This window comes from Rana temporaria, chromosome 3, assembly GCF_905171775.1.
Source record: "Rana temporaria chromosome 3, aRanTem1.1, whole genome shotgun sequence".
NCBI lineage: Eukaryota > Metazoa > Chordata > Amphibia > Anura > Ranidae > Rana > Rana temporaria.
In genome coordinates this window covers 406,322,408-406,347,566 of record NC_053491.1, presented here as the reverse complement: position 1 = coordinate 406,347,566, position 25,159 = coordinate 406,322,408, and the positions used below count along the sequence as shown (strand labels likewise).

The 25,159-nt window shown below is 40.7% G+C and overlaps 1 protein-coding gene across 1 annotated transcript in view; it reads left to right on the top strand.

Moving 5' to 3' along the window:
* Positions 1-25,159, top strand: part of SNRNP200 (small nuclear ribonucleoprotein U5 subunit 200) — a 51,915-nt gene that overhangs the window by 2,491 nt on the left and 24,265 nt on the right. Inside the window, exons 2-28 of the mRNA XM_040345934.1 lie at positions 1,870-2,033; positions 2,489-2,660; positions 3,739-3,931; positions 4,538-4,593; positions 4,674-4,772; positions 4,851-5,003; positions 5,301-5,400; positions 7,901-8,037; positions 8,124-8,201; positions 8,294-8,467; positions 8,552-8,689; positions 9,382-9,537; positions 10,007-10,177; positions 10,273-10,466; positions 10,652-10,775; positions 11,278-11,427; positions 11,604-11,714; positions 12,652-12,783; positions 12,913-13,101; positions 14,212-14,409; positions 14,511-14,663; positions 14,835-14,915; positions 14,992-15,075; positions 15,806-15,912; positions 15,991-16,109; positions 19,583-19,737; positions 24,378-24,567. Coding sequence (XP_040201868.1) covers positions 1,870-2,033; positions 2,489-2,660; positions 3,739-3,931; positions 4,538-4,593; positions 4,674-4,772; positions 4,851-5,003; positions 5,301-5,400; positions 7,901-8,037; positions 8,124-8,201; positions 8,294-8,467; positions 8,552-8,689; positions 9,382-9,537; positions 10,007-10,177; positions 10,273-10,466; positions 10,652-10,775; positions 11,278-11,427; positions 11,604-11,714; positions 12,652-12,783; positions 12,913-13,101; positions 14,212-14,409; positions 14,511-14,663; positions 14,835-14,915; positions 14,992-15,075; positions 15,806-15,912; positions 15,991-16,109; positions 19,583-19,737; positions 24,378-24,567 — 3,778 coding nt within the window. The remainder of the gene's footprint in view (positions 1-1,869; positions 2,034-2,488; positions 2,661-3,738; positions 3,932-4,537; positions 4,594-4,673; positions 4,773-4,850; positions 5,004-5,300; positions 5,401-7,900; positions 8,038-8,123; positions 8,202-8,293; positions 8,468-8,551; positions 8,690-9,381; positions 9,538-10,006; positions 10,178-10,272; positions 10,467-10,651; positions 10,776-11,277; positions 11,428-11,603; positions 11,715-12,651; positions 12,784-12,912; positions 13,102-14,211; positions 14,410-14,510; positions 14,664-14,834; positions 14,916-14,991; positions 15,076-15,805; positions 15,913-15,990; positions 16,110-19,582; positions 19,738-24,377; positions 24,568-25,159) is intronic.

Here is a 25,159-nt window from a genome sequence, read left to right as displayed (position 1 = left end):
GGTTCACCGTTTCAGGTCCAATATTTAGCCAGAATTTCGGGCTGCAATCGGACCTAAACGGACCAAAAGACGCAGTGTTTTTGTGCAATACGCATCGGACCTGCTGCGGAGATATGCGAGGCGGTCAAAATTATAGAGCCGGTCAAAATCTCCTGCTATTGCAAATTGGAGGCAGGGAATCCGCCTCCAATTCGCAATGGTGTGAACCGAGCCTAAATGATTAATAGTTTATAAAATAGAACTAAATAATGAAAATAATTAAATGGAGAAGTGGAATAAGGAGTTAATAAGACCGATTAGAGTAAATTACGGGTTAACTAGGGGTTAAACAGGAACAATGTAATAAATACCAAGAATTGAGATCATGATCTTTAAACGATTAATCGTGTAGCTTGAACACACCCGCATCAAAAACCTCAGGCCCAACAACCTGAAGTGCCAACTCCCCACGCCCCCAAAGTGGAAAAAAGCCGTCCTACCCAGCAGCATGCCTGGCTCCAGTTCCCTCCATGTGCAAATTCAAGATCTGCCATCTATGTCGTCAGAAATAAAGCCCTGTTAGTCCAAAAAAAACTGGCTCCAACCTTTTTAAGCTGGTTCCTAGATTCAAAGCAAATTTGTCAAGCCCTGTTCTAAAGCCTTAAAGTATAATTAAAGGCAAAACTTTTTTCCGTTTTGGATAGAGGGGAGAGGTATTTGAACCCCCTGTTATTCTTTATTGCTGTTGGTGCCCCCATTTAGGGAGATTCACCCTCCTCTAGTTATCCTTATCGAAAATCCCTCATTTTGGGTTGTCCCCAGAAAAGTAATAGTGGGGAAATCTTCACACATGGTGAAAAATAATCTGACGGGTTACAACCCTCCCTTGCTCTGTTAAAAAAAAAAAAAAAAGTTTTGACAATAGTTATACTTTAAGGCTTTAGAACAGGGCTTGACAAATTTGCTTTGAATCTAGCAACCAGCTTACCTTTATGCATTAAGGTAAAAAACCTTCTGTGCCAGAGGATCCACCCCAGTCCTACTTGAGCCCATTCTTGATCCAGTGCTGTGTATGAGAGCAGCGTCTCTCCTCTCTCGCTGCTGTCATTTAAATTCTGTGATGGCGGTAAGGGCCGAGCTGTACGGTCTGTCCATAGATGCAGACGGGCACCTCAGGAGCAGCTTTATAGTGGTCACTTGACGAATGGGAGCAGCCAGGAGCTCCAGCGGGGTTCCCTGAAGAGGAGGATCATGTCTGCTCTGTGCAATACCATTGCACAGAGCAGGTAAGTATGAAATGTTTCATACGTTAATATTAAATGGAAAAAATTAAGCTTTACAATCACTTTAATTCAAAAACTCCAATACGTGTTCTGGTATTGATGACCTTTGGCACCATGACGGCAAATGAGTGTGAATAGAAATTCTAAAGTCACCAGGAGTGGAGGAGGAGCTTCCTTTTAATTGTGGACACTTATTCTAGGTAACAGCAGTGGGATTTTTTTCCTTGTTTTGGGATAAGTTTTTTTTTTTTTTTCTCCTTTTGTAGCTCTGGGACAAGAAATCGCACTGACTTGGAAATAGACATCGGTAATAACTTGACAGAGGTTATAACCGTTCCCATACTGCACACAACTAAAATAATTTCTGTATGCAGTTGCTCTATAAAAAAAATAATAAAAACAATCAATTAAATAGAAAATGCAATAACTTTACTAAACATATATAGCAATACCATTATATAATACAAATGAGAGCCTTACATGTACAACATGGAGGGAATACATTTGAGCCATATATAGGAATATACCCTGGCATATAAGTATTTTATATTGATTTGGATTTTTCTACTGAAGTCATCTTTTTGTTTTATTTTTTATCCTTACACAGAACTCCAACCTTGTACTTCAAGCAGATCGTTCTTTGATCGACCGAACCCGTCGCGATGAACCCACTGGAGAGGTGTTATCATTGGTGGGGAAGTTGGAGGGGTCCCGTATGGGTGACAAGGCTCAAAAGACCAAACCACAAATGCAGGAAGAAAGGCGGGCTAAGTGAGTGCTTTAACCACTGCGTTTTTAATGTAATGTTTGTGTAGACCTGCTGAGCTGGTAAAGTGTTAGGTCAGGAATGTACAAAATTAAGCACAGTCAGTAAGAGCCAACAAGAAAAAAAAATTGCGATAAGGTTAGCTAGAATTCTTTCCCTAAGCCATGATTTGTTTCTCATCTTTTCAATTTTGCAAGTATTGTTGCGATAGAATCTGTAAATAACAAGTTCTCTGCTGTTAGTAAACTGTACATTCCATTATATTTTTATGCTCTTGTCATACTGCTTTGAGAACTTTGAAACGAGTAATGACTCAAAGGATAGGTTGTAAGTAATGTGCACATTTCTGAGTGTAGAAAGCATCCTCTAATTTGCAAAGCCTGAAGATGTAAACTGTATGAGCCTTACACAAGACAGAGAGCAGACAAGTCACTATTCCAAATGCTGCCATCTCTTTCAGGAGGAGAAAACGAGATGAAGACAGACATGACATAAACAAAATGAAGGGATTCACACTTTTGTCAGAAGGCATTGATGAAATGGTGGGAATTATCTACAAACCCAAAACCAAAGAGACCCGTGAGACATATGAAGTCCTACTCAGCTTCATCCAGGCCGCTTTAGGAGACCAGGTACATATCTGGCTTTATCTGTTAACTGCTCAGGCAGTGGTGTTTTATTTTTCTGTGTCAAAACAATCCAACATTTTCTGGCTTACAGCTTGCTAGATAGAACTGTCCTTCTCGGAGAAGCTTTCTGTGTGCCTTCTGCAGTGTTATGATTACACTTTCTTTAGGAGGATAAAATGTAATAAAAAACACGATATACACATAAAGTTACTTCTGGTTTGAGGAGTCATTCAGGATCTTTGAATATCATACCATGAAAGCACATGAAAAATATTAGGTTTGCTACTATTCAGTGGGTTACATTTGACCAATATGGTTATAAAAGTGGGTTACAAAAAAAATTGATCCACATGTCACTCTACTTGTTAATGAGCAGATCAGGGTAAATTTCCATGACGTTGCTCCCTGAAAAGTATGGGAATTTGTTTATTTTTTATATGTAATACTTAGGTGGATAAAGTATTGGTCCTCCTCTCTAAGACTGAGAACCGATCAAACATTGCCGCTCACTTGGTTCTCGGGGGTTCCCTGAGCAGAGAGCTGGTAACTGTTGGCACCTCTCTGCTCTGGAGCACTGGGCTGTGAAGCTGGCAGGAGCGGCTGGCTTGATTTGACAGGTATCTGCTCCCTCTTCCATGAAAGGTGCCAAATTTGACACCGGAGGGGGGAAGTATCCGATCAGCGGACCATTTATCGTAAACTTAAAAACAAGTTTTGGCTTTAGTCACACTTTAAATCAGTTTTGACTAGAAGCAGTGTGTATGTCGCACATTGGGTGTGGCGGTAATGTGTTTGAGGTTGTAGTGATATGATCTAGAAAATCAGAAGACATCTATGCAGGGCTGTGGAGTCGGTAGATAAATGTTTTGACTCCTAAATGTTCCGACAATCTAAATTTAGTCAGAGTTGGAGTCGGTGCATTGTTTGCTGACTCCGACTCCAGGTACCCAAAATTTCCTCCGACTCCAGGTACCCAAAATTTCCTCCGACTCCAGGTACCCAAAATTTCCTCCGACTCCACAGCCCTGCATCTATGTATGTATGTATGTATGTATTTCTTTACTCATCTCTGTCTTTCCAGCCTCGAGATATCCTGTGTGGTGCAGCAGATGAGGTGTTGGCTGTGCTAAAAAATGACAAACTGCGAGATAAAGAGAGGAGACGAGAAACGGAACAACTCCTGGGACAGACTGATGACACGCGTTATCATGTGCTGGTCAACTTGGGCAAGAAGATTACAGATTACGGAGGGGACAAAGAAATTCAAAATATGGGTATGTATAAATTTTATTGCAAAAAAAAAAACCTCACATGTGTGAGACGATCAATGTTTGCATGCGCTTTCATTTTTTTTTTATTATCACTTTCATTGCTGTTGCAAGGAATGTAAACATCCCTTGTGACCGCAATAGGCAGTGGCAGGTACTCTTTATGGGGAGATCTGTGGTCAATAGGATCCCAGATCCCTCCTCTACCCTTTAAAAATGTTTTAATGGTGCCGGGGTAACCGGACGTGATGTATGTTCATCACTTCCTGTTTTTGTTATATTATAGAGACAGACAGAGCTAACCCTCGGTTCTAAACTCTTTAACAGGGCTAAATGTAAAAAAATATTTCTTACCTGATGTCCAGAACTGCTTGTCCCTGGCGTCGGGTTATAGGAATTGACCATTCCTGTATTTAATTTTTTTATAATGTATGCACCAACCTTTTACCTTTAATTTCTATCTTAAACTGGGTTGTTTTACAATGTGAGGGTTCACTAAAGAAGCAGGGAATGTTTTTCCTATTTGTGGTCAACTGTTGTGTCAAGGCACAACAATGATAAATTGAAACTGAAATTTCCTACTTGAAAATGTTTCATTGTGTTTTCTTGCAGATGAGAATATAGATGAAACATATGGCGTCAATGTGCAGTTTGAGTCTGATGAAGAGGTGAGCGATATAGAAATTGTCAAGTTTTTTCCTCTTGCTGTTTATGCAGTGTGGGTGCTATATAATTATTTTATCTGCAGGTTGGTGATGAAGATGTGTATGGAGAGGTGAGGGATGATGCTTCCGATGATGATATGGATGGAGATGAAGCTGTTGTGCATGGGACGCTCTCAGCCAATGTAAGTGGACACAAATACTGTGTAATATTTTAGAATTGGGGCACTATGTTTTGTGATCTAATTTTATTTATTTCACAGCTTGTGTCATCTGGAGAGCTTATGAGTACTAAGAAGAAGGATCTTCACCCTCGCGATATTGATGCTTTCTGGTTGCAAAGGCAGCTTAGCAGATTTTATGATGATGCCATCGTCTCCCAGAAGAAGGCTGATGAAGTTCTGGAAATCTTAAAGGTGTGTAACCTTTAAAACTAACTTATATTTTAATATGACATAATGCTGCTGTAGGACGGTAGACCGATTTAAAGCCATATTTGTCTGACAGCACTGTGCCATAAATCTGACACATCCATAAGACACTAAACCCAACACTAACTGTTTTCTGGTTTCAATGTTCTCTGTAAAAGATATTATGACCGACTTCATCATTCAGAACATCTGTATAAGAGTTGCATCCCACAACCTAAACTTGGAATTGGCAAATTTTCAGCAAACTAAAATGTATTTTGTCTTTTTTCCATTTCTTTTAAGACTGCAGGAGATGACCGTGAATGTGAAAATCAGTTGGTCTTGCTGCTGGGGTTTAACACTTTTGACTTCATTAAAATTTTGAGGCAGCATCGTATGATGAGTGAGTATCTCCTATGAAAAGCTATATTGTCTCTTATAAATTTAAAACGATAGGTCTTGAATTTTAAAGGAGTTCTCTGACCTAAAACTTTTAACCCCCGCTGTGCCCGGGCTGTAAAAAAATAGAAAATAAACTGTCACTTACCTGCCTACGATCCCCCGTTGTTCCGATATCGCCGTCCCGTTCTCCGGTCCCGGTCTCTTCCGCTTCCTGTGTGTCGGTGACTCATAGTGCGCTCAGCCTATCAGTGGCCGCGACGGGACATTGCTGCGGCCGCTGATAGGCTGAGCACACTATGAGTCACCGACAGAGAACTCCTTTAACTTCACTCTTTTTACATTATTTTAAGAAACATCCAAAAATGTTATATAATTCTAGTTCTGAATAATCTTCCAACATCTAAATGAATAGTTCCTATTGTTTTCAGTAAAGCAAAATTGCTTAACAGTACATTTCTAGCAATAGAAAACACAATAACCCAGTTGTCTTAATTTTCTATTGGCTTTTACCTAATTTATAAGCCTTCTGCATCCTAATGGAATACAGTTTGCTTTCTTTCCCATCTTACCTGGGACTTTCAACTCTGATTACAGCAGAGCCCCAGTTGCAAGTATTTGCTAGTAGTAGTCTCTACATGTGAGTCTTCCCAATCCATGTGTTTTTAAGTGTCAGCGATTGACTCTGTTTGACTGACTGTTTTTTTGAAGGACAAATTTACTCGTAACAAAAAAAAAAAATATATATATATAGCCTGGAAAGCATTGCACCAGCGATCAGCAGATCATTGGTGCCGTGTGAGCTGTCTTGCCCGTACATCGTACGACCGAGCAGTTTTACAGGAAGAATCATACTTCATTGGTGCCATGGTAATTCATTGAGGACTCTAGGCCGACAGCCACGAATGATGTTGGTACTTGTAGTTCATTTGCAGAGCTCTGAGTGACAGTCATGTGGGCAGAGCCACGCACGGCTGGGCTCTTTTCAATCAAAAAAGTGACTGCTGGTTCAAGGAACTTCTTCCCGTACTGCTGTCACACAGGCAGCAGATCATTGAGCAGGAACATGTTGCATGTTTCACCCTAACATTTTCCCGAAGGTTAACTCCCCCCCCCCCCCCAACAATACATTTTAAGGGTAAGAAAAGTACAGCAAACGGACTGTATTGCAGTATACACATCAGCTACATATCAATGTCGGACAAGGAATACATCATTTGTATTAATACAACTCAATACCAACAGAAGTGGTATGCCTGGTCTAAAATCCAGACAATGCAAAAGAAAGGGAAGATAAACAATGGGATAGACATCCACTGTAAAAACAAACAAGTGGCAATGGCTAAATAAGGAGAGCAATCTGGGATCAGGAAAAAAATATCTTTAACCCATAATTTCCATTATTGTCCAAATCTAGATGAGGTGTTTGCTCTAATGGCGAGAGACCTTTCAAAGGTATAGTGAAGATTAACCATTACTTTAAGTTCTGAGACATTAGGTGCATGGTCCTTTCACCACATTCTGGTTATTAGGGATTTGGCTGCTGAAAGCACCTTGTGTACAACTGTGCTATTTTGGGATGAGGAGTTTTCTATACCCATATTAAGTAGCCCAAGGGCTGGATCTGGGGAAGTCAACATGCCTGTGGTTTTGGAGATTAATTGAAATGTCTGTTGCTAAAAACTAGTCCGACTCTTGCAAGTCTACAGAATATGAAAAGGTTCACCTACCTGGCCACAACCTCTTCAACAGAGAGAAAAGTAGTTGGGGGGAAAAATCTAGCAAGTCTGTAGAGAGTTAAGTACCACCTAGTTGTAATTTTTTGAATAAAGAATGAATGGTCAACAAAGCAAGATTGCTCTGCTTTGTGTTGCAAATAAAACTGCTTGGTTGATTACCAGCCAGGCCTGAGAACTATCATCCAGCTTAATAACTGTCTAACCACAGCACTGGTTATGCTTAGTCAGAGCTTATAATAAGATAGTGGTATGGATTTATTAAAATAGTCTGAGTAAATGATCACAAATAAGGGTGTTCTTTGTTCCCTTTTAAATACTAAATCGCGTGTAAGGGAAATTTTCTAAACGCAGGATTTTTCCTGTGCTCATGATTGCTTTATTAAACCAGTCACCATTCCTTTTGTACTAGTTGGGCAGTACAAAACAATGCTGGTGATCACACATTGTCACCAAAATCTTTTTATTTTATTTTTTTTTTTTTTTTTTTCTGTCACCAAAATCTTAATACCCCCCTTTTACCTCCAGTAGTCAATTCTATTGGTGACCCCCTTATAAATGTTTTTGGAAAAAAAAAAGCTTGAGCCAAGTATGAGCGCTCTGAGATTGATTGATATTTTTTCCAAGAAAATCAATTACCTAAAGTATCTCATTAGATTGCATTGCTTTTCTTTGCTGTACCTTAATTTAAAATAAAATAAGCAATTGATTGGTTGCTAACGGATCACTTTTTAAATTATTTATTTTTTTGTTCTCAATTTTTTACAGTTCTGTACTGTACGCTTCTGGCCAGTGCTCAAAGTGAAGCAGAAAAAGAGAGGATTATAAATAAAATGGAGGCTGACTCAGAGCTGTCCAAATATCTGTATCAGCTGCAGGAGACTGAAAAGGAGGATCTGATTCGGGTAAGAGATGGTAACCCTTGGAAGGCTCTAGCATAAACATTTTTCTTTCTGTCAGTGTTCCTTATTTTATTTATTTTTACTTGCAGGAGGAACGCACACGTCGTGAGAGAGTGAGACAGTCGCGTGTTGACACTGATTTGGAAAGTATGGAGTTGGAACAAGATGTAAGCAAACTTCAGCAATTGACTAACACTAGGTGATGTTTTATGAACTGGTCTATGATGTTTTTTACTTAACTAGTGGTTTCTTCTCACAGAACTTCACTCCTCGTCAAGTTTTGGATTTGGAAGATTTGGTCTTTGCTCAAGGTAGTCATTTCATGGCTAACAAGCGCTGTCAGCTGCCAGATGGCTCATTCAGGCGTCAAAGGAAAGGTTATGAGGAAGTGCATGTACCTGCCCTCAAACCAAAACCATTTGCTTCTGATGAGGTTAGTGAAAAGGTCCATTAATACCATACAGTATTATTCTTGGTGTTCATCTAGATACAACCTCTATTGTTTGTCTTCCCTCAGCAACTAGTGCCTGTTGAGAAACTTCCAAAATATGCCCAGGCTGGATTTGATGGGTTTAAGACTTTGAACAGAATACAGAGCAAACTCTTTAAAGCTGCAATGGAAACCGATGAGAATCTGCTTCTCTGTGCCCCTACCGTAAGTTACATACCTGCCTTGTAGAGGTGACATTACATTAGACATGTGCCTTAAAAGTTCCTGTAGCAGTAGTTTTTATTGAAGCTTTTTCAAATTTGTACAAAAAAGAATGGGGGGGGGGGGGGGACAAAACATGAGATACAACAAAGTTGGTGAAGAACATGGACACATACTAGTCCTTCGACAGATGAATCTCCCATCTATCTGTCAGATTAGTCTTGTTATTAATATCTCAAAGCAGTAACAGCAGATTGTTCATACATAGTAAGTAAAACAAACAAACAGGCCTCATCCTTCTGTATGAAAAAATAACCGCGTAATGTTGGTATTACAAAAAATAAAGAGCTAAAATGTTAGAAAAATAACAAAACTGCGCTGCAACTCATTCCTACAACCAAGAAACCAATATAAGTATTGCTCTGACCGTTGCTCACTTAAAATAGTCTTGCCATGTTCAGAAAATAACTGAAATACCTGGGTAAAATCTGGATCCCCAGACCTATCTCTCTTAGTATGGGACTAGCTAACACTGTGGTAGCCTTAAGGAAGAAACCAGATTTTTAAATGCAGTGCAGTTTCTCCTTTCCTGCATAGGAGGTTTTCTTTGACAGATTTATTTTGGACAGGACTGGCTCATTTGTACAGACAGTCTTCTAAGCATCTTTCTCCAACTTACTTTCTTCACTGATTAGGGAGCCGGAAAAACAAACGTAGCTCTAATGTGCATGCTGCGGGAAATTGGGAAACACATAAATGTGGATGGCACGATCAACGTGGACAACTTTAAAATTATTTACGTTGCACCTATGCGATCCTTGGTACAGGAAATGGTCGGAAGTTTCAGCAAGGTAAATATTTTATTTATTTTTTAACCTATAAAGCTTTATAGTATACCTAAAGGCAAAACTGTTTTATTTTTGGACTGATTGGAGAAGGATTAGAAAATGTTGTCAGATTTTTATTGCTGTCTGTGTACTTGTTAGGGAGATTCATCCTCTAATTGTTAAGTTTGATTATTAAAAAAAATAAAAATATCCCAAACTTTTGTCCCCAAAACAGTAATAGAGGGGAAATATTCCCAAGGAAACACTAGTTTTGGTGACCGTTGTGTGATAACCAGGGATTTCCTCCCACTTCCAGTTTTGGCTATGGGACACAAAGTAGAAGGAAAGCCACAGATGGCAAAAAAAAAAAACACGGTTAACCCTCCCTCACTCTGTCCAACTCACTCACTCTGTGCATTCTACTTTAATTCTAGTCCTGTTTTCATTAGGTTTTAATTTCTTTCCTACCTTTTTTTTTTATTTGTGTCTCCAGAGGTTGGCTACATATGGTATCACAGTAGCTGAGCTGACTGGTGATCACCAGCTGTGTAAGGAAGAGATAAATGCCACCCAGATTATTGTGTGCACGCCAGAGAAGTGGGACATCATTACCCGTAAAGGAGGAGAGCGAACTTACACTCAGCTTGTTCGTTTAATAATACTGGTAAGATCTAGAAAAGCAAAACAATTCTAAACTCCACAGACAGGATAAAAAAGGAAATTCTATGAATTGTTCTAATGATGTATTGTTTACTGCAGGATGAGATCCACCTTTTGCATGATGACCGAGGTCCTGTATTGGAGTCCCTCGTTGCCCGATCTATTCGTAACATAGAAATGTCACAGGAAGATGTTAGGTTGGTTGGCCTTAGTGCCACTTTGCCTAACTATGAAGATGTGGGCACCTTCCTTCGTGTGGACTCTGCCAAAGGACTTTTCTACTTTGACAATAGGTACTGCTGGTATTTGATAAAATAATGCTAAAAATGTTAATCGTGAATTGCCAGATTTTCTGTTTCTTTATTTACTGCAAGAAACATTTGATCTTTTGTAATATCTGTCAAAATGTTTGTTTACAGATTGACGATAGAGAATCACAAATTGTACATGTCTAAGTCCTTTTATGTTCTTTGTTTAGTTTTCGACCAGTACCTCTGGAGCAGACATATGTTGGGATCACAGAGAAAAAGGCTATTAAACGTTTCCAGATCATGAATGAGATTGTATATGAGAAGATAATGGAGCATGCTGGGAAAAACCAGGTGTGTATTTTTGCAATTCCTGTGATATCCGTTCATATACAATTCTGTGTGACCCATACAGCTTAGACCAAGAAATGGATGTCAGCGTTGTGCTAAAACATGTCTGAATGAGATAAAAATGTTGCACACCCAACCTGTTGCTGGAGTCTAGGCTGCAGGCTGTGCTGTGCTGCAGTGACTTACAGTATATTAAAAATTGTGTGAACGGACCACTTATGCTGTCATCTACCTCAATTGTTTACCACTTTTAGGTTTAAATTTATTTAAAAGGGTGACAATTGAATGCTGCTTGACCACAGTGTCCTTTGCTAAACAAGTTTCTCATTATAATCCTAAAATATTTACTTGAGAGCACATTATGCAGCATTTCTCTTTTCTGCAGTGAATATAAGCATGGAAGTACAATTCACTTCATCAGTTACCGTGAAAAAACAAAACTGTCACCACAAAAATATAATAAATTGTGAGTAAAAATGTTGCTTTTAATTAATTTTCTTCCCAGGTACTGGTGTTTGTCCATTCTAGGAAAGAAACTGGTAAGACATCCAGAGCGATCAGGGACATGTGCCTTGAAAAGGATACATTGGGTCTTTTCTTGCGGGAGGGATCTGCATCTACTGAGGTGCTGCGTTCTGAGGCTGATCAATGCAAGGTATGCATTCTGTCTTTTTTTCGTAGCTTTCACTTTTACATATTTTTATTTATATATATATATATATATATATATATATATATATATATATATATATATATATATATATATATATATATATATATAATATATATACATATACATTTTTTTTTTCATTTTATTTCTTTCTTCTGTAGAACTTGGAGTTGAAAGACCTCCTGCCATATGGTTTTGCCATTCACCATGCAGGAATGAGTCGGGTAGATAGAACTCTTGTGGAGGATCTGTTTGCAGACAAGCACATTCAGGTAACTTCAGTTCTTATGTTATGTTAATGAAAATTATGTATATGAAAACCCTATCAACATACCTCAGAGAAAATACTAAGACACCCTACACCCTACTAAACTGATCTCCACATACTATGCTGCCCTTATGACAGACTGTAACCCTAGATTTCCAAGTGGCTCAGACGAAATGGGCCTCTATGGACATTACATTTACAGATGATGACTGGTCAGAATTCAGTGACACATACAAGACCTCAGTATTATCTTTCAGGGATCGTATTATAAATGGGGGGAAAAAATCTTTCACCTATTCCACCTTACTCCTGCTAGGTTACTCAAAATGGGATTGCCTCTCACAGCAGACTGTTTTAGAGGATGTGGTCAAGTGGCAGACTTTTTACACCATTTTTTGACGCAAGTTTGTATGAAGAACCAAAACCTTTCACAAAATATGGGGCAGATGGTTGGCTAGCCCTCTAACCCTTACTCCAGGGTAGATGCACTGCTGTATACTGCTCCTAATCGTGCAGTGTACCTCATGTTAAACCCCCCCCCCCCCTGGTTGCCTCATGACTGGAGAATTGCATGTTGGTCATTTCCCCGTTAACAATCACAAGAGACATGCAAGTTGAAATCTGTTTATTGAATGTTCAAGTGTATTACTTGCAGATGCACTACTATGAATACCCAAAGTTTTTCTTTTGTATGTTGGTTTATAAAACGTAATAAAAACATATCTTTAAATAAAATATGTATATCACAGCAACACAAATAGGAAGAGGTAGTCCCTAGGGTTCATGTATAAGACAAATTCCAAAGGGTTTGCTCATTGAATAAAGGTGAATGTAATTATCGCCTATTATGACCTGTATGTTCTTGTCCCCTTTGAATGTCTTGCATTTTGCTGCAAATGAAAGTGGTGTAATTCATATGTATGTTTTTCCTCTGTGTCCAGGTTCTGGTTTCCACAGCTACACTGGCCTGGGGTGTCAATCTTCCAGCTCACACTGTCATCATTAAAGGGACTCAGATTTACAGTCCAGAAAAGGGAAGATGGACAGAGTTGGGAGCACTGGATATCCTGCAGGTTGATATAATCATTTTGTTTTCAAGCAATTGTTTTCTTCTGTCATTGTTTTAATTTATTTCTCTAATTAGGATTGTATTATGCTGTGTAGTTCCTGTGTAAATTTTAGTTGTACTTTCTTAATTTTAGATGCTGGGTAGAGCCGGGCGTCCTCAGTATGACACAAAGGGTGAAGGTATCCTCATCACATCTCATGGAGAGCTGCAGTATTATCTGTCCCTGCTTAACCAGCAGTTACCGATTGAGAGTCAAATGGTGGCCAAACTTCCAGACATGCTGAATGCTGAGGTGGTTCTGGGAAATGTGCAGACTGCGAAGGTAATTTTTGTTTTCCTGGAGTCTTTATTTAAGATGATGCATATTATTTTAAAATGTTTAACTGGGGGTGGGTCTGAATCTTCATAGCCTTTGGCAGGCTATGAAACGTTGGCAACTTTCCTGATAGGCCATATTAGACATTGCATCATGGGATTTAGGTTGTAAAATTCTCTGCAAGGCAGTGGAGATACTTCTTTTTTTTTTTTTTTTTTTTTTTTTTTTTTGGGGGGGGGGGAGGCTTCCGTGGACAATGTTGATGGAACCCCCAAACCCCCCCCCCAAAAAAAAAGCTTTAACACTTTTAGGAACTGTATACAATGAAAATCCCCTATAACACCAAAGTTAATAGCTTGGCGCATCTATCCATTGTTTTTTTGAGCAGCCTTGGCCAGATGTTATTGGGGGGGGGGGGGGGGAGAGAGACGCTATAGACATATGCTGTGTTCTTGAGCTGAGTATTAATAGGCAGGTCATGCAAAAGTGATATTTTTTTGTAGGTACCTTTTTAATGACATAACAGAGCACCATTAAAGATGTACTGTACTTTGATTCTTGGGGCCCTTTCACACGTGCGGACCGTACATCAGATCCGTTCAGTCACGTTTTTTTTTTATGATCAGTTGTCAGTAAACATCAGTTTTCATCCTTTTTCACTTATGTTTTCCATCCGTTTTTGTCCGTATAGGTCCGTTGTTTTTCTTTAGAACTTTATTTAATCAGTTTTTCATGAATTTTGATGAAAAACGGATGTCAGCGCATCGGATGTTAACGGATCGTCCGCTAACATCCGTTTTTCGTCCGTTTCGTTTTTTTGTACGGAAGAAAAATAGGGGTTTCTTCCGTTCAAAAAAACGGAGCTTAACGGAGACGGATGTTAACGGACGTTAGCGGATGCTCATCCGCTAACGTCCGCTATCCCATAGGAAAGCATTGCAGTCCGTTTTAATCCGTGTAGACGGACATATGAAAAAATGGACGAACGGTCCGCACGTGTGAAAGGGCCCTTATTCTGTGTTCTGTTTTGTGATTCTCGTTTACTTTACATTATTACTCTTGCATTTTAGAAATAAAAATGCTTATGCTTTTATATGGTCTTTGTCTTTTTTGTAGGATGCTGTGAACTGGCTAGGTTACGCTTACCTGTACATACGTATGCTTCGTTCACCCAATCTGTATGGAATTTCCCATGACGATCTAAAATCTGATCCCTTATTGGAACAGAGGCGGCTGGATTTGATCCACACAGCAGCTCTAATGCTGGATAAGAACAATTTGATAAAGTATGATAAGAAGATGGGCAATTTCCAGGTATAAATTTATAAACATTCGAATGTGAGCAATTTTATTGTCTCAACAAACACATTTTATATTGGAACATTATCTAGCTCAGCAATTGCTTTATTTTATAGGTGACTGAATTAGGCCGTATTGCCAGTCATTACTACATCACCAATGAGTCTATGCAGACATATAATCAGCTCCTAAAGCCAACTCTCAGTGAGATCGAGCTGTTCCGTGTCTTTTCATTGTCTTCTGAGTTCAAGAATATCACTGTCAGAGAGGTGAGTAAAGGACAGTCCTGTACAAGGCTCATAATGTAACATCAATTGCAAGTAATGAATAAATACATGGAATGAAAGTAAGCACATCTCATTGATTTGTATTTGCATTGAGAAAATATTGTACATGCTGGAGTAATGCACTTCCCATAACGGATGTTATCTGTTTTGCAGGAAGAGAAGCTAGAGCTGCAGAAGCTGTTGGAAAGGGTACCAATACCTGTAAAGGAGAGTATAGAGGAGCCAAGTGCTAAGGTATGTCCAGAATTTCTTACTATCCTTGGAAATTGACTGTATGTTCCTAGCTAATCCCTTTCCTTCCTTTCTGCAGATCAATGTCTTGCTCCAGGCCTTCATTTCACAGCTGAAACTGGAAGGTTTTGCTTTAATGGCAGACATGGTTTATGTCACACAGGTACTGTAAACGGTTCTGCACTTGTTTTTCCTTTTAGTCTTTAAAAGAAATAACCGATACTAAAAAAAATCACCAGAAGAACAGACATGGGATGGGTGTCACAGGGACAAGAAAGCCTAGAGCGCAATTACATGAGAGGTTTACCTCATACATACTTAAAGGAAAAAAATAAAACTTTAAATGGAGTTGCTTGTATGAACTTGTGTCTGTAGCTTTTAAATAACATGGAGCTAGTGATCTCCATGAATCTAGGACACTAAGCTAAAACTGCGCTCTTATTGCCTGGCCAATGGGGTAAAGCTCACAAGTGGAGGAACAATAAATAGTCTTATGCTTTAACTTGCTGCTCAACCTACTACAAAAAGGGCCTATACCTCAGAGCTCTGCTCCCACACCCCCCTCATCCGATTGGCAGGTGACATGGCTTTGAAGTGACTCTTGCATGTGCACAGCCTTTTCTCTATGGGCTTTAATCAGAAAGCTTGCAGGGAGACGGCTTCTCTTTTAGAGCCTACAGAGAAAAGGCCATGCATGCACAGCTCTACGCAGCTTAAAGATTAGGAGCGCCTCACTGTATAGGCTGTCCATGTTGTTTGCTGATTTTATAGGTAACGTGGGTGGGGGATTAGGATTAAGTCAATTCAAATAATTCTTGATTGAAGTCCTCCCTGATGTTTTTGTACTGCAATTTATCAACCAGAGGTTAAAGCTGCTGCATTTTTGTCTTCAGTCTGCAGGTCGACTCATGCGTGCAATATTTGAAATAGTATTAAACAGAGGATGGGCACAGCTCACGGACAAGACTTTAAATCTCTGCAAGATGATCGATAAGAGAATGTAAGAACCATAGTCTTTGTTTCAGTTGTTTCTTTGTGTCAGCTATACACAATTCTAAACTTTGACCTTTCTTAATAGGTGGCAGTCCATGTGTCCTCTTCGCCAGTTCAAGAAACTACCTGAGGAGGTAGTGAAGAAAATAGAAAAGAAAAACTTCCCTTTTGAGCGTTTATATGATCTTAACCATAATGAAATAGGTGAGCATCCTGATGGTACAAGTTTTTTAAACTATTAAAAGGGATTTCTAGTATAGCTAAACATTTTTGCTCACGGTCTCCCAGCCACCGATACTTTTCTAGACCGATAATCATGGTGGCAGTCAGGCAGGGTAATATTTTCAGCAATAAAGGTCAACAATATCACACTAAGCCTTTTTCTAATTTTACATCACAGGACAAAGAACATTATATTAATGACTGTGTGGCTTATGCTGCCACCTTCAGGTAAATGAAAACTGGGCCAGGCATAACCCCATCTAGCTCATCCTCCATTTTGTGCTGGGTGAGGGATTGTGCCTCTCAGAGGGACTGCATTCTGATTCCTCATGCAAGAGTGTGGATGGCCTGTAGTTTTTGCTGGATTATGCGGGCAGTGAGCTCTGATGTACTGGGTACCCTGTGACCTGCTGAAGGGCATTCAAGTCCCTAAAGGCCTCCTGTGATGGGTGAACTTTGGGCCTGATGGCCTGGAACGTTCACTGGTGAGTGCCTCTGTGTATAGTATGGCTATGGCAGCCATCCTTGATAGTGTTCTCTGGGTTTGGAGGTTATGTGTCAGTTTTTTTTATTCTCCTAGTGGGTGTCGTAAAGCAGTGTTGGTATGTGAATGGGCACTTGTATGGCTTTGCATGATGTCGTTGTACGCATCTGCCATACCAACTTCCAAGCCATGCGTTTGCTAAACTCATGGACTTGGCATTGACACCTCACTATATCCAGCCAGTGTCGGCACCATCTTGTCTCCAGCCCTGTTCAGCCGCATTGATACATAAAGTACTTGTTAAGGCATGGCAACTATTGGCACACGTCTTGCTTGGGTTGGACTTGCGACACAGATGTTTTGGCTTGGGTCCACACTCTCATCTAAAGGATCAATTCCTTCTGGGGTATACAGACCTGTTTAACCCTTGGCAAGCCATGGATTAATGCAGGCAAAGGGAGAAGGACAATGGGTTGAGTTCCCAAATACCTTTATCATGTAGGGGGGAGGACCCCTGCAAAGTTTGCCCTGCAGTGCCTCCCTGAAGAATTGGGATAGCAGTGAACCCCTGTGAACTGCCCATATCTGTTTTTTCCCCTTTTTTAGGGGCCCAGGCTTCAGATCACTGCAGTGCAGCTGCATTTTGGTGTAAATAGTACACATAGAAAACAATTATTTTCTGTGTCTCAGAGCGGTGACCTGAGTTTTCTAGTGCAGGAAAACACTGGTAACCGCATTAGGGGTAAATTGGCCACCAAGGATTGGTAACCTGCATTATATTATATTTTATATTATATTATATTATATTTTTGTTTTTGGGTTTAATGCTGTTTTGTTACCACTGCTAAATTCTTCCTCCTTTAGTCACGGATTTTGGGTCATGACGGCTACCTAAACCAGTACCACATGGAGGAACATTTTAAATAAGTAATTGACAGTCCTGGTGGATGAGGTCCCAGTTTTTAAAGATCCCACATCTCGCATAGCTAGCGGCTCTGCACCCTGTGCTATTAGTTATCCAGGTCCTTTAAAATTTGTGTGAAGCATATACTCCATTCTGGAAAATCAGACCCAGGAGGTCCTGCCCTTTGGCAGCTTCTGGAAGAGTTTCTGAGAGCCTTGAGTTTCTTGATGGCTGCCTTGGAAGACCCCAAAAGGCAGCTTTCATGAGTGGGCACTATGTCTGTCATGGGAAGGATCCTATGGCTAAAGTTTTTTTGATTAGCAGAACTTCTCCAAGAAAAAAATTGAGAGGCTGCTCTTTGAGGGTGAGCACTTGCTTGGAGATGACTGGGCTTGCAGCATGGTATTCAGAGGCTACAATCTGGAGTTTCCCCTTGCGCTTTATACCCTCAAGGGTATCCTTTGATCTGCAAAAAAGAATGTTTTACTTGGATAGACTTGTCACAAGGGGTCATTGCACCTGTGTTGGCAGAGGAGAGGTCTCGTTGCTTCTGTTCCAAACGTGTTGTTTCCAAAGCCAAACCGATGTCCTGCCTATTTTGGACCTCAAGGTCCTCAACAGGCCCACCCTGATAAGTGATTGCTTTGCTTTAGGAGGAGGACTTCCTGCTGTCCGTGCATGTCGAGGATGTATGCCTACACATCTTTATTTTTCTACCTCACCAATGGTTTTTGTGATTTACAGTAGAGTATCGCCACCATCAAATTGTGGCATTAATCCTTCGGCACATCCATGGCCTCCGGGGGCGTTTACCAATGTGTTGGCTTTGGGTCTGAGGTTTTTGAGGATCTGGATCATGCCATTGTGGCGTACCTCAAGGACTTGGTTCTAAGGGAGCAGTTGGTTCGGCAACTAATGTCTTGCAGATGGTACAATTCCTGGAGAGGTTCTGTTGAATCTTTAGAAGCCAGCCTTTGTTCTGCCTAAAGCACCTGATCTTGGTCCTCGATACAGCTCGGGTGAAGTTACTATTCCCACAAAAGAACTGTCTCGTTGAGAAAAGTCCCTGTATTCGGACCTGCGTGCAGATGTTGGAGAGCCGTCTTCAATGTGTTCCCCCTATGCCCAATTCCATTCCAAAGCTTCTGCTGCTCAATATCCTGTTGGTATGCGACAAACATCGGGAGTCCTTGGTTTTGCCGATGTATGGGTTTCCCAAGATCAGGTTGGCTCTGGAATGGTGGATAGTTGCGCAGATGGAATATGAGAGGACCATGCTGTGGGGACCATCCCAGAGAGACACTGAGCCACTGGAAAGCCATTGCTATGTGGATAAAGAGTGCCGAGCTGTAACCTCAGTGCAGAGGGACGCAGCCCCTGCTAAATGCAGACTTTTCTGTGCTACAGACCCGAGTCACCCTAGGAAACCCCATGTAAGAGACAAACTAACCAGAGGGACCACTGCTATGGTGTCAGAGTTTGGTTAAAGGGCCGTGCGGTCATGACTTGTTGCTACCATTAGAAGCTGAGCCTTTAGGAACAGACTACGCAGCTAGTTTATAGCTCTATTGCTGCCTGCAGGCCTAATTGACTGTCCTCAAGCACACCAACAGTGTCATTGAGCCCCAAGGCCAGCCTGCTTAAGAGTCAGGACTTATGACTGCCTTTACAGTTGCTACCTAAGGCCACCTGCCCTTTTTTAGCTAAAGGCTACTTCTCCGTGGACACCATGCCACCTTAGTGATTATTTGTTGAAATTGTAATTTTATGGCTGCACTTTAATCTCCCACACAGCTGAAAACACATCCGAACACAGGGCTTTGTAATGGTTTTGCTTTGGCTGTCACGGTTTGGGGGTTGTTGAAAGAGGCCCAATCGCGTAGGTAGTTTCATCTCTCAGCAGTGGTATTTGCAATTCCTTTTTGTTCAACTATCATCACATTTTGTTTTTAGTGTGATTACACTGACTTTGTAGCTAATTAGCCCACAACAGCTGTTTGTCTTTATTATATTTACTTGACTCTGTTAGTTTTTGCATATTTCAATTCCTTGGTTTGCTTTCCACAGGTGAGCTTATCCGAATGCCGAAAATGGGAAAGAACATCCATAAATATGTTCACTTATTCCCCAAGCTGGATTTATCGGTGCACTTACAGCCCATCACTCGTTCAACTCTAAAAGTAGAGCTGACCGTTACCCCTGACTTCCAGTGGGATGACAAGGTAAGCTGTAAGAAACAAAAACAAAGAATTAATGATGCACTGTGTTGAAGGAGACTTTTATCCTGTGCTTGCATGTCTGCACTGCATTAACAGACAGATGGCTCATTCACTTAAACTGCGTAAGACCACATTATAGCAGTGTGCTGCAATTCACATCTGTTAGCAAGGTGTGTTGGGGTCCCATTAAGATTAGTAGGTGCCTACGCTCCTCTGTGTTTATTGACAAACATTTTCCTTCTGGTTTCAAGAAACACACAAGGTTTAAAAATCTTAACTCTGAAATGTTCAAAAATGGCCTGTTCCTGCCAATCCACATTCTCCTCTTATGTCAGGAGGATATTCATGCTTATCACCAAAAATGCCTTGGTAGCAGTTAAACACCTACATGCTGATCCCTTAGACTGTTATGTTATACTGGTGTTGGAATTTATAGGTAAACCAATCACTGTGATTAATTGCTATATGCCCCACTATTTTCAAAATCCTTGCTTGAGCTACTTATGACAAGGAATTTTGAAGTTACTGAAGGCCCTTTGATCTTGTCTGGGGATAATACATTTCTTGACACTTCCCTGGATAGACAAGGGCAGTGGTTCTCAACTCCTGTCTTCAGGGCCCACTAACGGGCCCGGTTTGCAAGATAACTGAAATACATTACAGGTGATTGCAGTATTCTAGTCTGCATCTCCCCAAAGTAATATGTAAAATCTGGCTTGTTAGTGGGTCCTGAGGACAGGAATTGAGAACCACTGGACTAGGGGGAGATTCTTGTCCTTAGTATTTTGTGACAAATATGTTGATATCTGTGAAAATTCCCCACGCTAAGAATACTTGTGCTAGCCGGATATCTATCACTCCTTATCCTTAATAGATATGTTTTTAGTCTTCCAGGAACTGGTTTCATTCATATGAGACTAAATATTTACCAAGAGCAATCTCTGACCGATGTCCTGCTTTGTTAGCTCTAAACACGGGGAACTCTTGTAATGCCAAATCCTCCTCGTATCTCCATTTTACACATCATAACGGCCCACAAAACTCATACTGGATCTAACTGAATTGGCAGAAACTGCTTACTCCACTTAAAGAGTACCCATCCACAACATAAGAACCCATCTTGCTTGTATTTCTCAGCATTGAGGACGCCATTAATCCTGACCATATCTCCAACTCCACATCCTGAAATGTAACCTCCAGCCCTTCAGCGAAACCAACTCCCTCCTGCTACAGCCAAATATTTCAAATTTCCCGAGTAGTCTTCCAGGACAGCCCATGAGAGAAGCACCTTCTCCAACAGGAAACACATCACCAATACACTTTAAAAGGCAGTCCCTCTATTAAACTGGTCGTTTTTTTGTGTTTCCTGCGGACGGAGGAGATGCGTCACCTGCAACCGGGGTGAAGGAGGCCTCTGTTCTCTGGCTTTTTTTTTTTTTTGTTCCACCCACATCTTTACCTACTTGGCTTCACTGGAAGCAGCTAGTAGAATTTTCTGCAAGTTGATCCTCCAAGACCACTCCTCAGAGGAAGCTGGTAGCTTGGTTCCCTTTCTTCTTCTGTGCCTGGCGAAGGCCATGACCTGGAAGTGGCGTAATTGACAGGAACCCACCCAGTCCAAGTGTCTGTGTGCGTGCACTGTCTGCACTATAAGACATTTTTTGGGCGGTGGCTCTTGCAGTAGTTACTTTAGACTCTGGCCAGGACCCTAAGTTGTTCAGGTCCATGGTTTATTGATACATCTGGCTGCTCTATTTCACCCCTGTTTACTGCCAACCTGTAGCTTCTAGTCCAAAGGTTGGATGTTTCTCTGCATAATCTGTTGTACCTAAGGCTGCAGGAAGAGGCTTTTGTCTTCAATGGGAAGGGAGTGAAAGTTCCCCAGTAGGCAAGTGGTTAAAAGTACTTATAGTGATCGTAAAGGTAAATTTTTATATATTTTTTTCAAAATAACAAACATGTTATACTTGCCTGCTCTGTGCAAGGGTTTTGCACAGAGCAGCCTGGAACCTCTTTTGGGGTGTCCTGTCGGCGCTCCTGGTTTCTCCTCTTCATCGGGTGCCCATACGGAGACCAGCATTCCCTAGGGGCACCTGTGTGGACATGCTCGTGAGTCCCACTGCTGCGTCGTCCATTGATACAGACAGCAGGACTTGGCCTCACTCGAATGTCACTGTATTTGATAGACAGCGGCTGGGGCCGCTGGGCTCATGCTTGTCGCTGGAACAATCTGGTTCAGGCTAGTAAAATTGGGCCTGTTGTAAATAACCCTGCACTGCCAATGTGGAGTGCAGCTGCTAACACGGCTGGTTTGAAAAAAGCTAAAGGACAAATGGGTATATATGTGTAGCGCTTATACAATGTGAATCTTAACAACAAACATTATAGAGGAGTCAATAAATGAACAGTTCAACCGAGTGTTGAATCAATAAAATGGTGCAAATGTACTACTGGGTGTTGATGACTCAATAATAAACTAAATATATAATATATCAAAGTCCATATGTATAAAAAATGTTCCACCAAGTGAATGGATGAAGAAAAAAGGATTTCCAAAACATAAATTTGTGACTTCTTCTGTGAATTGTATCCCAGAGCTTGTTTCTCAAAGGGTATCAATGTTATGAGGAGATAAAGAAGACAAGTGGCCACATAGCGTAATCTCGTTTTAAATAAATAAAATGATTTATTGCAGCTATTGCACTTACATGGGAGGACTCCACTGTCGCCTCATTTGTATATACAAACATGTGACATTCCAGCTACATGTAGGTGCAATAGCTGCAATAAATCATTTTATTTAAAACGAGATTACGCTATGTGGCCACTTTCCTTTATCTCCTCATAACATTGATACCTTTTGAGAAACAAGCTCTGGGATCCAGTTTCCACCATATGCTTTGATGTATTCATACCATCGTTCATCGGAGGTCATGGTGTCCATATAATAGCAATACTTCCATTTGCTGCTGTTGGATTTATTCCATGCAAGCCTGTTTTGACTTTCGGAGACATATGAGTCCACCTGTTCCAGTAAGCTCACATTTCTACCGGTGGCGGGTTAATACATTTCACAGAAGAAGTCACGAATTTATGTTTTGGAAATCCATTTTTCTTCATCCATTCACTTGGTGGAATATTTCCTATACGTATGGACTTTGATATATTATATATTTAGTTTATTATTGAGTCATCAACACCCAGTTGTACATTTGCATAATTTATTTTATTGATTCAACACTCGGTTGTTGTACATTTGCACTATTCATTTATTGATTCCTCTAATGTTTGTTGTTAAGATTCACATTATATAAGCGCTACACATATATACCTATTAGTAAAATGGGGGCTCTGGGGGGGCAGCTGCAGCACAGAAGGTTGCATTAAGGTGAAAAGCCTTGAGACTTTACTACCGTATTTTCCGGCGTATAAGACGACCCGGCGTATAAGACGACCCCCTAATTTTCCAGGAAAAATTTTGATTTTGGGATATACTCACTGTATAAGACTACCCCCTTCTTACTGTCTTTCTGGAAGCTGAGGGGGAGCCAGAACCGCTGACAGAAACAGGCTTTTTCAAATCTCACTGTGCCATTACATTACATTCCTCACTGTGCCATTACATTACATGCCCAGACTGTGCCATTACATTACTCACTGTGCCATTACATTACATGCCCAGACTGTGCCATTACATTACTCACTGTGCCATTACATTACATGCCCAGACTGTGCCATTACATTACATGCCCAGACTGTGCCATTACATGCCCAGACTGTGCCACTGTGCCATTACATGCCCCCACATTGCCATTGTGCCATTACATGCCCCCACATTGCCATCACTTGCCCCCACTGTGCCTGAACTTGTTGCCCCCCCCCCCCCCCCCCCCCCCCCAGTGCAATAACACTCACTTTTTTTTCCCAGCGCTGACAGTGTCCCATGCTGCGATCGCGATCGTGAATGATTTCAAAGCCGCGCCTTCACTGCAGAGTGTTCTGTGATAGGATGAACAAAAATCTTCCCAGCAGCGCCTCTGTTATGTTTTCCGCCTATCACGGACGTCTTCTCATCTCGTCCGAGGATGAGAAGGCATCTGTGATAGGAGGAACAAAGAACAGAGGCGCTGCTGGGAAGATTTTTGTTCATCCTATCACAGAACACTCTGCAGTGAAGGCGCGGCTTTGAAATCATTCACGATCGCGATCGCAGCATGGGACACTGTCAGCGCTGGGGAAAAAAAGTGAGTACTGAGACTGTACCCGGCGTATAAGACGACCCCCGACTTTGGATGCATTTTTTTGCATCCAGAAAGTCGTCTTATACGCCGGAAAATACGGTACTCCTTTTTTTTTTTTTTCTTAAATCCTAGCTCCCATTGTGGGCACTGTGTCTATAGCACTTAGCGGTGTGGAAGCTAGTGCTGATTATTCAGCATAGAGAAAAATTGCTGTTTGTATATGGCCCTTGCCCTGGTTTTGGATGCCTTTGGCATGATCAAGTACTTTTTATTTGGCATAAAAAAAACATGCTATGTACAGGCAACTTGTGGTGCTGCCATTGCATAAGATAGTATTTTTAATGCATTTATGTAATTAAAAATTTTAAGCGCCTTTTTTTAATTTTCTTGGTTTTTTTTTAGGTTCATGGGTCTTCTGAAGCTTTCTGGATTCTGGTAGAAGATGTTGACAGTGAAGTTATTCTGCATCATGAGTATTTTCTTCTCAAAGCTAAATATGCCCAGGACGAGCATCTTGTTACATTCTTTGTGCCAGTGTTTGAGCCGCTTCCTCCACAATACTTTATCCGAGTTGTGTCAGACCGCTGGCTATGTGAGTGTTCCCTTCAATACTTTTTAACATCTTATATCCGATGCAGTTGCAAAGTGGTCATATGACTGCTGCTTATGTTTTTTTTTTTTTTTTTATATAACTGGTTCCTTCATCTTTGTTTTTGTTTTGATGGCCTGACAAACCTTGGGCCCTGGTTACAAAGAATATGGAAGACTTTTAGGCTGCAAAGACGAATGGCTTTTATGGGCATCAATTTAATGTTTAATTCACAGAAACTCGCCTCATCTTAGAAATGGAGAATCTTTGACAGATTGGGTTCCATAGCTGCATACAAACATTAGTCCATTGTCTGTAATTAATTCCACAGTCTGACATTGAAGTGGTTAGATTAGAATAACGGACACCCCCTTCCTGCCCAGGCCAATTTTCAGATTTTAGCGCTGGCGCACTTTGACGTTTACTCAGTCATGCAACACTGTACCCAAATTAAATATTTAGCGTGTTTATGGAATATATAGAGCTTGCTTTTGGTGGTATTTAATCACTGCATTTTTTTAGGTTTTTGCTATATAAAAAAAGAATACCAAAAATGGGGGTAAACGTGTTGTGTGTTTTTTTTTTTTTTTTTTTA